At 34.7% G+C, this 12,315-nt stretch overlaps 1 protein-coding gene across 2 annotated transcripts; it reads left to right on the top strand.

Annotated features, from left to right (window-relative positions):
• The first annotated feature begins 897 nt into the window (after positions 1–897).
• On the top strand, positions 898–11,666 carry LOC120634652. 2 transcript variants are annotated; one of them, XM_039905387.1, is made up of 5 exons: positions 898–1,035; positions 1,754–1,887; positions 2,738–3,002; positions 4,854–5,095; positions 11,198–11,666. In XM_039905387.1, the coding sequence occupies exons 1-5, from the start codon at positions 1,017–1,019 to the stop codon at positions 11,507–11,509; spliced, it is 972 nt and encodes a 323-aa protein (XP_039761321.1). In that variant the 5' UTR covers positions 898–1,016; the 3' UTR covers positions 11,510–11,666. The 2 variants fall into 2 exon arrangements, with proteins under 2 accessions (XP_039761321.1, XP_039761324.1); XM_039905390.1 differs by lacking the exon at positions 898–1,035 and adding an exon at positions 1,155–1,379.
• The last annotated feature ends 649 nt before the right edge of the window (positions 11,667–12,315 follow it).

The following is a 12,315-nucleotide window of genomic DNA, read 5'->3' as shown; positions in this document are numbered from 1 at the left end:
TCTTCTTATCTCATCTTGACGATGAGATATATGACTGAGTTTTGTAGAAAAGTTGTAGAGCTTGATAATGCCTACACAAAAGTCTAACTATTTTTATAAATATTATATATACAATAAAAATTGTGAAAATTAGTAAATAATGTAAAAAAAATTACATAATTTATTCAATGATAATCATTTCATCCAATTCTTTGTAACCTGGTAATGTAGCCAAATTGACATGCGATTACATACGCACATATGAAGTAAAAATATAAGGCTCCTTTTGGAAGTCAGGAAATAAATCATAGCGCTCGGTATTAAACGAACCACATTCATAATATCAATACAAGTAAAAATGCTTAGCGCCCAATGAAATGGGCACGGGTCAGCTATATAGCTAGGGACTATCGCACGCATCGGACCCTAGCTATGCAGCTAGGGTCCGATGCGTGCGATGTGTGAACGATAAACGTTACGCCACAACGACGGAAGTAAGTCGCAATTGTCGGAATCGTTTCTTTACAATTCTAAAAAACAGTCCGCGACAACATATGACTATTTTTGGCGTGTGAAATATACGAATCCTATATAATAGTTCTAATTTTGAGAGGAGACCCGTAACTTGTAGTTGGCCGGTAATGCTTTTAAATGATGATGATGATGAGGAATATAAATATATTTCTACAAAGCTGTGTTAAGTTTGCCTTATATCGAAAAAATCATCGACACATTGGTTTTAGACATCACAATTTCTAATACATTCAATTCTGTGTCAGCTCATATTTTATATCGGTATATCGATTATACAAATATCGCCAAAATGATCGCTATATCGATAATTTCTGCAAGCTTAGAAATGACTATAGATAATCACCTTTAGCCTTACCTACCTCTTTAGTTTTTAGTTTGAGCTGATAGACAACTGACAAATTAAAATGTAAACAGGCCTTTGAAACTGATATAAAATTGATTCTATTTCCATTATTTAGTGCAAATTTAAGTATCATATGAAATAAAACTTGAAATACATAAACATGGAAACCGTTTTGAAGTGTGAGTTCCTTATGTACCTAGTACTTATTTCTTTATACAAATAAATGAAATTATTTTTGATTGTTTACATATTGGAGCGGCTACACCTCAGTTTTAAGATAGTTGAATAAACGTTGAATACGTTAATTCCTTTTTTAAACTGTTGGGAGCGTTAAAACCAAATTATATGACGACGAAAAAATAGAAGAGAAGCTCATACACCAAAACTGTGCTCATACAAATTATATTTATGTAAAATAAACTGAACAAGTAACAATAATTATTCAGTCAAACTAAATATAAAATGATTTGCTGAAAGTGGGTAATAATCTGAACTGTCCCTACGTTACTGCTCATATCTGAAGGTTAGGTTAGAAGATTTATATTTATATTCACATAGGTTTTACAGGGTAATAATTGGTGACAGTCTTCAAGATTTGTAGTTGCCACTATATATCTGCACTTAGTTTTTAGTTACTGCTACTTAGTATTTCAATTATTGAATATGGTTTAGTATTTATGTAAGCTATATTCATTAATTATACCTAATACCTTCAATATACATTTCAGCAGTTAATTAAGATGGAATAATGCTTTATTATTGTTATAAACATACATTCATAATTATGTTTCTTTGTAGACTATCTATATGAAGTTATAAAAATGGCAGTAAATGTTGGTGTGTAAAACTTTATCATCACCGTTTGAAACTTTTTGAAATTATGCTATTTTTTTCCAGTTTCCGACTTAATATTGCAACAACCTTATACAATTTCTAAAGCAGACAGTGGTGGTATGATATTTTTTGTAAACTCTCGTTTATGGGAAATTTTCTTTATTGAGAAAGATTGTCCACACAGAACCATTTATAGGGTAAGACTTATGTATTTTATAGTTCTATATCTTTTTTTTCATCAGTTACTTCTTCATAGTCATAATATTTATTATTGAATACCAGATGTGCCCTGCAGTTTCGTTGCATCCACCATGAGATATAGAGCAAGTTTCACCATCTTATGATAAGTGAAAAAATATTTATACACACTAATAATTTACTTGAAATAAAACATATTATGTGAGTGATTTACTGTTGGTATGCACTATACTAACCCATGATTTTTACAATCACTAGTATTTTACATAAATACCTATAAATTTTTAAATAGTTACTCTGACTATCATTGAAAATACAAAACAACATCATCATCTTTAAATATTTTTATTAAAATAGCAGGTTATTCAAATCCCTGCCATTTTTCTTTGATATTTTTATTGTTATGTTTACAAAAAATGATCAATTCAAGTTTTTAGAGCACACTGTCAGATATTTTAAATAAATTTTTATTTATTATTATTCTTTTCGAATTTCATGGAAAATATAAAGAATTAAGTGGTTAAAATAAATATTCCGCCGAGAATAATTATCTCATTGGTACCTACTTTAATTGTATATAGTCAGTAATTGATGATATTGGGATACTAAGACTGGCTGTTTTAATGTTAGCAGTAAGATAACTGTTTGAGAATCTTTTATAGAGGATTCATATAAGGGAGTAGACAAAGCCTTGTATGTAACTTGATAACACAATGTGTTTATTAAAACATGCATGTGATACACACATGTGTGATGGGATCACACTTGGTTTCTCATGTGATAGATCCACATTCATGTTTTAATACCCCTTTATTATACAACAGTTTCAAAAATAACTAATCATTACAGGTTAGGTCTGATTGTGCTATCGTAACATTGATAAAAGATGGAGTAAAGATGATAACATCAAGTATTGTATATCATTCAGCAAAAAGCAATCGAAAGTGCTGGTTAACTTGGTACAATGACACAATACGAATTGGATTTATGTCATCTTCCAAGCTTCTCAAACCATTCCTTGAGTATGAAGAAATATTCACAGAACAGAGCCCAAAACAACTTATAGGATTTATAAAGTTTTCAGCTGATGAACGCGTAAATTTTACGGTCGAGTGTAAGTTTTTTTCTTTACTTTTTGATGTGAAACGTCGTATTCCGTCACGGCACCTGGCATAGCGCTCTCTGATGCCGTCATGCGATTAAATTAACTTATTTTTTACTATTTTAAAGTAATAAAGTAAACATGGGGATATTTACTTTATTGTTTTTTCATCATCATCATCATCATCATCATCAATTTAACCAATTGACGTCCACTGCTCGACATAGGTCTTTTGTTCCCCAATCCACAGTCCTGGGCCGCTTGCCTCCAGCGGCTCTCAGTGACTCGCCTGATGTCATCTGTCCACCTCGTTAGGGTTTACCGCTGCCTACGCGCCGTTCGAGCACCTTAAGACTTCAACTTCCATCGGTTCTCCGGGCTGTTTGCCCTGCCCATTGCCACTTCAGCTTGCGAAACTGAAGTGTAGTAACTCTTTGTAGTTCTTCTACAAATCTCCTCATTTCTGATTTGAGCTCTCTTCATTGCCCATCATGACTTATGAGGCCAATAGTAAGCGACCACGTTCCGGATCCGTAAGTCATCACTGGCAACATGCAATGATCGACGACTTTAGTCTTCTGGCACTGGAGAAAATGATACGGAGTTTCCCGAACGCTGCCCATCCGAATTGGGTTGCGCGGTTTACCTCTTTCTCTAAACTTCTTGAGGACATCATCGGCAAACCGAAGTTGAGTGACGTACTCGCTGTTGATGTTGATGCCAAGCCCGTTCTAATCCAGAAGCTTAAAAACGTTCTTTAACGCAGCAGTAAACAGTTTCGGGGAGATAATATCTCCCTGTCTTACTCCTCGCTGCAGTTGGATCGGTCTCGTAGTCTGGTCCTGTAGACGGACTGACATAGTGGCGTTGTTGTACAAGCACTTCAAAACTTCGATGTACCGGTAGTCAATTCGGTATCTGCAGTGATCTTAACAAAGCCTAGGTTTCCACCGAATCAAAAGCTTTCTCATAGTCCACAAACGCTGAGCAAAGTGGCCGCTTATACTCTTCGGTCTTCTGTATAACTTGCCGCAGCGTATGTGGTCAATGTTACTTAAGCCCTTTCGGAAACCGGCTTGTTCGGGAGGCTGGAAGTCGTCGAACCTGTTCGCGAGACTTTCATAATGACTCTCGAGATCAACTTGTAGACATAATGAAATTATATAAAAATATTTCCCATGAAAACGCTCGACGGCTGTCATGGCCGCACTCTTGACGTCATAGGCAAATCAAAGAAAAGCATATTGTGTGAGGGAATGCTGTTGTAATACTAAAAGTTTACCTCTCCCTTATAAAACGATTTGTATTATCGTTCGATAACTTTTTCTTGAACCACCTGCAAAAATGTTTACTTTTTAATAATATGGTACTTACATTTGTAGACACACTTTGAGATTTTGTATTTACCAATTGTTCTTTTTGAGAAATCCAATCCAGAGTCAGAGTTTACACGAGAGAAAACCAAAATCAGAGTTTTCAAAAAATATACTTAGCAACTGATAGTTTGAAATCGCAAAATACTTGATATGTTCAAGCAGTACAAGATTATGTTTATATAGACGTGACGTCATAATTTTGAATTCGGCGTTTCACCTGTCATGGCGGATCGCTATATTTTGCAGTTCATCAACAATTAGATAATTACAATATTTTTACTATTTTTTGTTACAGTCATTATGTTACTAGCAGTTCCTCGCGGTTTCAACAGCTTTAACTTTAGTAGTAACAGAGTATTATATGGCAGAGCTCATCCTGGTACTGTTATTGAATGTTTGCATATAGGAAATTGTTTTACTATTTGTTTTTTCAACTGTGATCATATTATAAGCATTTTACGTTATAGTATAGCTAATTTCTTTTTAGCCAGCCCTGTTGTCTTGGACCCTTTCAGACTTAAAGACGTAAAAGGAGGCCAATTAAGATGGGTTAAGATGATGGACGATAAATTGCCTCCTGATGCATTGATAGGTGGATTTGAGAATGAGCCCCTATACATTATTCGTGCACAGCACGGTAGATCAATGTGTCCTGGAAAATATATAGCATCAAAAAATAAAGCATCTATTCCGTGGGGCCATATCGAACACCAGAAAAAAGATTTTGAGGCAAGTATTCACAAAACAATTTTTTGATCTGAAATTGGGTTGCCCACCGTCCTCTTAGTTAGTATTGTATTTTTTTTAAACAGTGGATTTTATAATCTGTTATACTAATATTCTTACTATACCTATCTGTCATGCATATCTATTATTATACTTAACTCAAAAAATTAACGATAATGCTTTGGTTTCTCAAACTTCTCAATTTCTTTTTTTCGTTTCTTCTTCAAGTTTCTCTCAGCAAACTTCAGTCGCGTTAAAATGCGGAATAAGATGTTCGGACTTTGGAAAAATACCATGTTTTAATTTTGAAAAATCATGTAGCACCACAGTAGCACAAAATAATTTTTCATTTACTTAACAATTATTGATTGTAAAGTCAACATCCTAAGGATGGTCCGGTTTCGGAGCGGAAATGTACGTAGAGGCAGTGGCGTGCACTGGGTTTCTTACCAGGGTATGCATACACCAGGAAAATTGCATAAAACGGCACAAATTCTCCTCCCATACGAGTTATATATCAATGTTAGGGTATGCAGTGCTTTTGTGCATGTATGGAGTGCACGCCACTGCGTAGAGGGTACATTGCCGAAGATCTGTTTGATGTGGAGTATAAGGATTGAAGAAATTATAAATTACACATTCAAAAATAACGATTTTCCTGCTTATTGCGGAGTATAGCAAATTAAGCTTATTTTTCATTATATATGCTTCTATCCAAAATTTCAAAGTTAAGATAAATATTTCCTTTATAAAAGTTTGTAGCTGTAATCTTTTTTTACGCTTGAACGACGAGCCAGCATTTCTTTTGCAGTTTCAACTCTATGGCATACACTTTTAGAGTTGGCCTGATTATATGAAAACGATTGTGAGTTTTAGTGCAAGGAGATAACATCGTCTGCCAAGTGATCTGTCCTAAAGAAATTAAAATCCAGACGCTTGCACACTACGCGAGCCTCCAAGCGTGGCTTCGTTGACGAAACTTTTAAAAGTTGCTAATAATTGCATTTAAAATTCTTTCTCCGCTGTGAGTGGAATGTGACCATAGGCCCCGAGTAGTGTTGCCCAAATGCAAGAACAAGACGAGACTTAGCCAGTCTTGGTCTTGGTCTTGCGCCAATACACCTGGTCTTGGTCTTGGTTTTGGTCTTGCGCTCCCAGTCTTGGTCTTGGTCTTGGTCTTGCAGCAAGAGTCTTGCAAGTCTTGCAATTACCTATTAGTCTATTACTATTTATTAAAGTTTACTTTAAATCTTAGAAAAACGTATTAGAATTGGAACATTGTGAGCTTGAATTAACATAGCCATAGTAAAGATCAAGCAGATTAATAAATAACTGAAGATTTGATAAGAAATTCGAAAAATCAACTGACCTATATGTCGTTTTCCATGGAAGTAACTGTTTCTTAATAAACATTTATGATTTATAAGCTTACATTTGCTAAAACATGTAAAAAAACAAATTAATTACAATAACTTGACTGTATTTTAAAGAACAATACTTATCTGTCTAGAAAGAGATTGAACCCTCAACTTATAAGAAATTTAATAAAAGAGTTTTACGATTTATCATTTATTTGAATAAAAAATAAAATACAACACAAATCAACAGCTTTATCATTAGGTTATGATACTTTATATCAATTCTTTTGACCAAGAATTAATACAAAGTAACCATCTGGCTGACTCATCACTTAACCTATTTCTATGTTTTCTAATTACTAATGATGCTTTAGAAAATAACCTCGCAGCAGGTACTGAAGTTGCAGGTATTGAGAGAAAATCACGGGCCATTTTCGATAAAATCGGATACTCTGTCTCATGCGTCCTCCACCAATCTAAAATGTCTTCCGAGCTGGCAGTTCTTGGTTTTCTCAGGTACTCCTCCAACTCGTCTATCACTAAGCCTTGAAGACAAGATCCAGATGACGTCGAGGGACATTCATAGAGTTTATCAAAGTCTATTACGTCTTCATCTTCATCACATACTTTATTGTCTTTTTCTGGTAATTCCAGAGATTTGTTCAGTGAGTGTAGACTTTTATATTCTTCATAAAGTTCATTGAACTTGCGCAGACTTTCTGTTTTAAGTTGCTTCCCCCACATTGTCAGGTCAAAAGTCTGAGCCTTATGCCTTGGGTCTAAAATTAAAGAAGTACAATAAATCCAGTTGCTCTTCTTGTAATGTTTAAGCATTTTGTCTCGAGCTGCTTGGAAAGCTAGAATGAGCCTTTCATCCACTTCAGATCGATTAGGTTTCTCATCTAACTGTTTTACCATGGATTCAATTTTATCTAGCAAGAGATTAAATGATACAATGACTAGCGGTAACGTAACATATTTGTCTCCACCAAGTTTTGTACTTAAAAGTTTAAAGTTTATTAGAAATTTATGTAATTTTTCGAGTACCTGCCATTCATTAGCTGTGATTTGAAAATCATTCAATTCGGTGACAGAACTGCACAATATGTCAATGCCCGCTCTCACTTTTAAACCAAATCCAATCATTTCATGTGTGGAATTCCATCTCGTTGGACAGTCAAGAATGGCATTTAGATTTGATGGCACGCCAGCTGCTTCACAAGCAGACTGAAACTTCTTCTTCACTATCTCACTTCTTTTTATTTTACTGGAAATACTGCGTAACTTTGTTACAGATGTACGCGAGTCAGCAATATTTGGTGCAGATTCTTCATCTTCCTCATCCTCAGTTTCGTCTGCATAGTCTTCGTACTGCTGATCTTGCGCGTTAGTGTCAGACTCACAGTGTAATGCTAAGGTCTTTAATAAATCTTGTACACCAAGGTTTAAAATGTGAGCAAAGCACCGGAAATGTTGATTGTCTGAATCAAAGTGTGGCGGCAGCTGTTTGCCCAGTTCATACATAAATTTGGTATTTGCAGTTGCGTTGTCGACCGTGATACCTTGTATTTTATCAATTATGCCATATTCCAATAAACATTCATGGAAAATCGTTGCAATATCTTCCCCAGTATGTCGACCGCGTGATGGTATAAAATCAAGAACTACAGATCGATACTTCCATTCGTTGTCTATATAATGAATAGTAACCCCGTAGTAACTCCTACCAGCAATTGACGTCCACCCATCAATGGTAAACGACATTTTAGATGATAATGGTTAAAGTCGTTCCTTGAGATTCAATTGGAGCTCTTCAAATCGCTCTTTGACTTTCCTTCTAAGTGTAGACCTTTTAGGAAACACCATATTAGGGCAAATACGTCGAAAATATACTTGTGTAGCTTCGTCATCGAAAAATGAGAAGGGAAGATATTTTTTCACCACCCAATCAACTGTAGCTGTCGTGATGTTGTCACTGCTGTTTTCCGACTGAAACAAAACAATAAATCTTGTGTTATTATTTAAAACATACTAGGTTTGAGCGTATAAGAGGAGGAGGTTTGTTGTTGTTAAATCGAGAAAATCGTTAAATTGATATTTGTTATATTAAGGTTGCACTGTACTGTAATTTACCAAAATAAAGTACTTAGTTGTTACTGGCCGATTAAATGAAAATATGGGTGTTTATAAAAAATATTTAAGACGATAATTACATACTTAATATGTCGCACCCCTAGATGAAAACACCACTAACTCAAAAATACTTACGTAAGTTAATGGCGTTTTTGAAAGTATCGCATGAATAGCTACGCGGAGTTAAAATTCTTTTAACTGTTAAAAAAATATTCTTACCTGTCCACTTCTTCCAGCGGTTACTAAAAAGCTTGTGATATCTCCACTTAATTTTGGTTTAACAGGAAGAAATATTTCTGATTCCTTTTTGTGGAAAGACATTAGATGTTTCCTTAAGCCTGAAGTGTTTCTGTTTTTCATTTTTATTTCAATCTTTTTATGTTGGCACAATTTACACAAGGCAGTTTGGGATGCATGAATTATTTCGAAAAACTCCTCAAATTTGCTTTTGGGTCTTTTAGATCTGTGACTCAAACTCTCGTTACTCGGACTAGAATAATTTGAATCTTCGTCACTCATATTAAATTGTACACGTGATACGTTTTTAGAAAACAACGAGAATTAGTAAAAACAATTATTAAGTTAGAATCGAAGCACAGCTCAATTGGAAATGACTGGAATTAAAATAATTCCTTCATTTATAGTACGTTTCCTTGCTTTTTACGGCGCCGCCTCGCCACGTGCCGGCTCTATGAAAAGGATGCCGCCGCAAATCGAACGATGCCGCGTGCGGCGTACAAACACACACTAAATATTACCTACTTGTACAGACGCGACCCGTGAATAAAATATATGTAAAGAATTAGTGCCAATCACTATTCTTTACATATAAGTGAATGTTTTGGCGTGCATCTATACTAATATTATAAAGCTGAAGAGTTCGTTTGTATGTTTGATGACAGAAGTTTTAAAATAAATAAATAAATCCTGAACGTCACTATACCTCCAAAGTTACTATTCCTCGTGGACGAAGTCGCGGGCACAGCTAGTAAATACTTACTCTCATCATCTCTCTCAGAGATATTCGAACACTTTTTTGCTATTTTTTCTTGTAAAAACTTAAGAAATATAATGACTAAATGTACAATAATAGTACCTAAGTAATTAGTTTAAAACCATATAAGTAATCAATATTATAATTACTTACTAGAATGAATTATTATGACATCTACTACCTATCCTCACCATTTTATCCTAATCATAATACTACTTGCGTGATCAGTATAATGTATTCATTTTCATTCTAAGCACTCTGAAACTTATTTATTCTTTGGAACACCTGTAGGTACTCTTAAAATTCGAAATTATTTTGCATGAATAGTGTCAAATGTTATGATTTCGGCGCGGCGGCAACGATTGTTTTAGATTTCAAAAGAAGCCGCCGGCGCGTGTATCATAACCATGTACTTCCGAAAAGCGGCAAATTTCTTTGAGAAGTAAGTACAAAACCTTTGATGCCGCATTATCAAAGTGCCGATGGTTAAAACATAACTATTCATGCACTCAGTTTGATTTTAATAGATATTTTTTTATTCGCTATGTTTATGGTATTAGTCGTAATGCGCATAGGTCCAGTTTTTCATATTCTTTGATATAGTTTTTTGCGTCTCATAGAATTCCTAAGCGTACCTACCTATACACCGAACTGTTACACCTAACTACTCCGTGAAATAGCGCTAAGTCCTAGCTGCAAGACGCAAGAGTCTTGCAGGCTATGTCTTGTTCTTGCTCAAGTCTTGCACGGTCAGTCTTGGTCTTGGTCTTGCTAAAAATACGCGGTCTTGTTCTTGGTCTTGGTCTTGCAAAAACGCAAGAACAAGACCAAGACTGCAAGACCAAGACTGAATTTGGGCAACACTAGCCCCGAGCAAATTTCAAGAGTGACGTTACAGAAAACAAGCTGATAATTTTAAATTTTTCGTTTTTTGCGCCGGCTTATCCGGATTGATCCACAACCTCAAGTCATAAGTGGCGTGATGTATTTCCGCCAAACATTCCACCCGCTTAGATAAATAACCCTCAACTTATTAATTGACAAATATTATTTTAACACAAGACTATAACAGGTCGGAACCGTTGCCGCGCGCATCCAATTAATACCTTCTTCACCGATATTTTGTTATATGAAGGTAATTAATAGTGCATTACTGTAGCGGCCAGCATAAGAGGCATTGATGGACGAACGTGTAAAGCCATCCATCTTCAGCTTGTATAGTTATTCTCGCAAACATGTCTTTCACTTGAGCTAATTTTGTCAAATACCAATACTTTTCAAAAGCCTTAAAGTGATAATTTGTTTTTTTTTTTTAATAAACAGCTTTCCAATTGCAAGCCACTTCGAAATTTAAATAAAACCTTTCAAAAGTTACCTCCTTTGTTGCTATTTAAAAGATAGTTCCATTTTTAAATTACACGACCGACGTGGTTTTTCATACAATTTTTAACGGAAGCTGCTAGCCAGTACAAAAATTTCGATTTATCTCGAAGACGGTTGCCAAATTGATGGTTATAATATTTCCTAGCATGTTTAAGAAATGGGTATTTCGTCTTACGATAATCAAGGACCCGGTATTGGCGTACTTGCAAAATAATTTGGTATTTTTTTTATCTTCAGATTCTTTGTGGATATGACGCAATTTGGGTTAAGTGTAAAGATAATTTAATACCTGAGAATGTGTTCAAAGCTGGAACATCAGAAGTGCGAAATGAAACTGTTTATGTTGGACGAGCGATGATAGATGATGATCTTGTGGTTGGAAAGGTTCATATGCTGTACAAAACATGCTACCTACCGTATAAAGGCAAAGAAGTGGAAAAGCACAGATATGAAATATTAGTACACGGAGATAAGGAAACTTATGGCGTCACAAGAAATCAAAATTGTTCATTGAACCCTCTGAAGGCTTTACAACCATGTATATATTAGTGGTGGAATAAAACCAATATGACGTTTATAATTTTGAGGAGATTACGTCATGAAATGCGTACTAGCTAGCTTAAGTCTTATTTTTTCTTAACTGTCCTATAATGTAAACAATCTTTTTAATGTAAAGTTTATTTTAAAATAATAAACATAATAATAAAAGCACACTTAAAGATAAACTCTTGTTCTTTTTTTTGTTTTTTTTTTAGATTGTTTACATCAGAGCTTCCCAACCTGGCCGCCGCGGGCCATTTATTTAAAAAAAGCTTTTAAGCAAAATTTTGATTAAAAATTCGTAATGTGGCGTACGCTGAGAAAACTAACTAAACTGTTGATAAATAAAATCCACGTACCTACTCATTACCCAAAAACAAATGAAGCAAATGATGAAAGATTAAGATAAGTCTACAAACCTGAAATTTAGAAAATATTTCTTTTCTTGGCAGACATCAAAATCAAAATCTCATGTCTTATGAGAAAAAAATTGATTATTTATTGTTAATATATTATGAATTGATGGACGGGATGCACGTACAACAGACGAGAAGTTTTAAATGCGAAAACCGGCTCGGTAGATAAAGGACGAGATATGTGGTCAAATTAGGACAGCAGCATAGAGATAATTGGATTTCTATAAATTTCGCAATAAGTATATTAATTTAATTAATATAACATTCAAAGTCCTGACTGACTTATTATCAAAGCACAGCCTAAACCGCTGAGGTTAGAAACTTGGAATTTTGAAAGCAGGTTTCAGTCATGATGTGAAGCTATATTTATATTGCAGAAAAGAGCTTTACGGTCAATAT

This window comes from Pararge aegeria, chromosome 2 (assembly GCF_905163445.1).
Source record: "Pararge aegeria chromosome 2, ilParAegt1.1, whole genome shotgun sequence".
NCBI lineage: Eukaryota > Metazoa > Arthropoda > Insecta > Lepidoptera > Nymphalidae > Pararge > Pararge aegeria.
The sequence above is the reverse complement of the archived record's forward strand: the minus strand, read 5'-3'. Positions and strand labels throughout refer to the sequence as shown.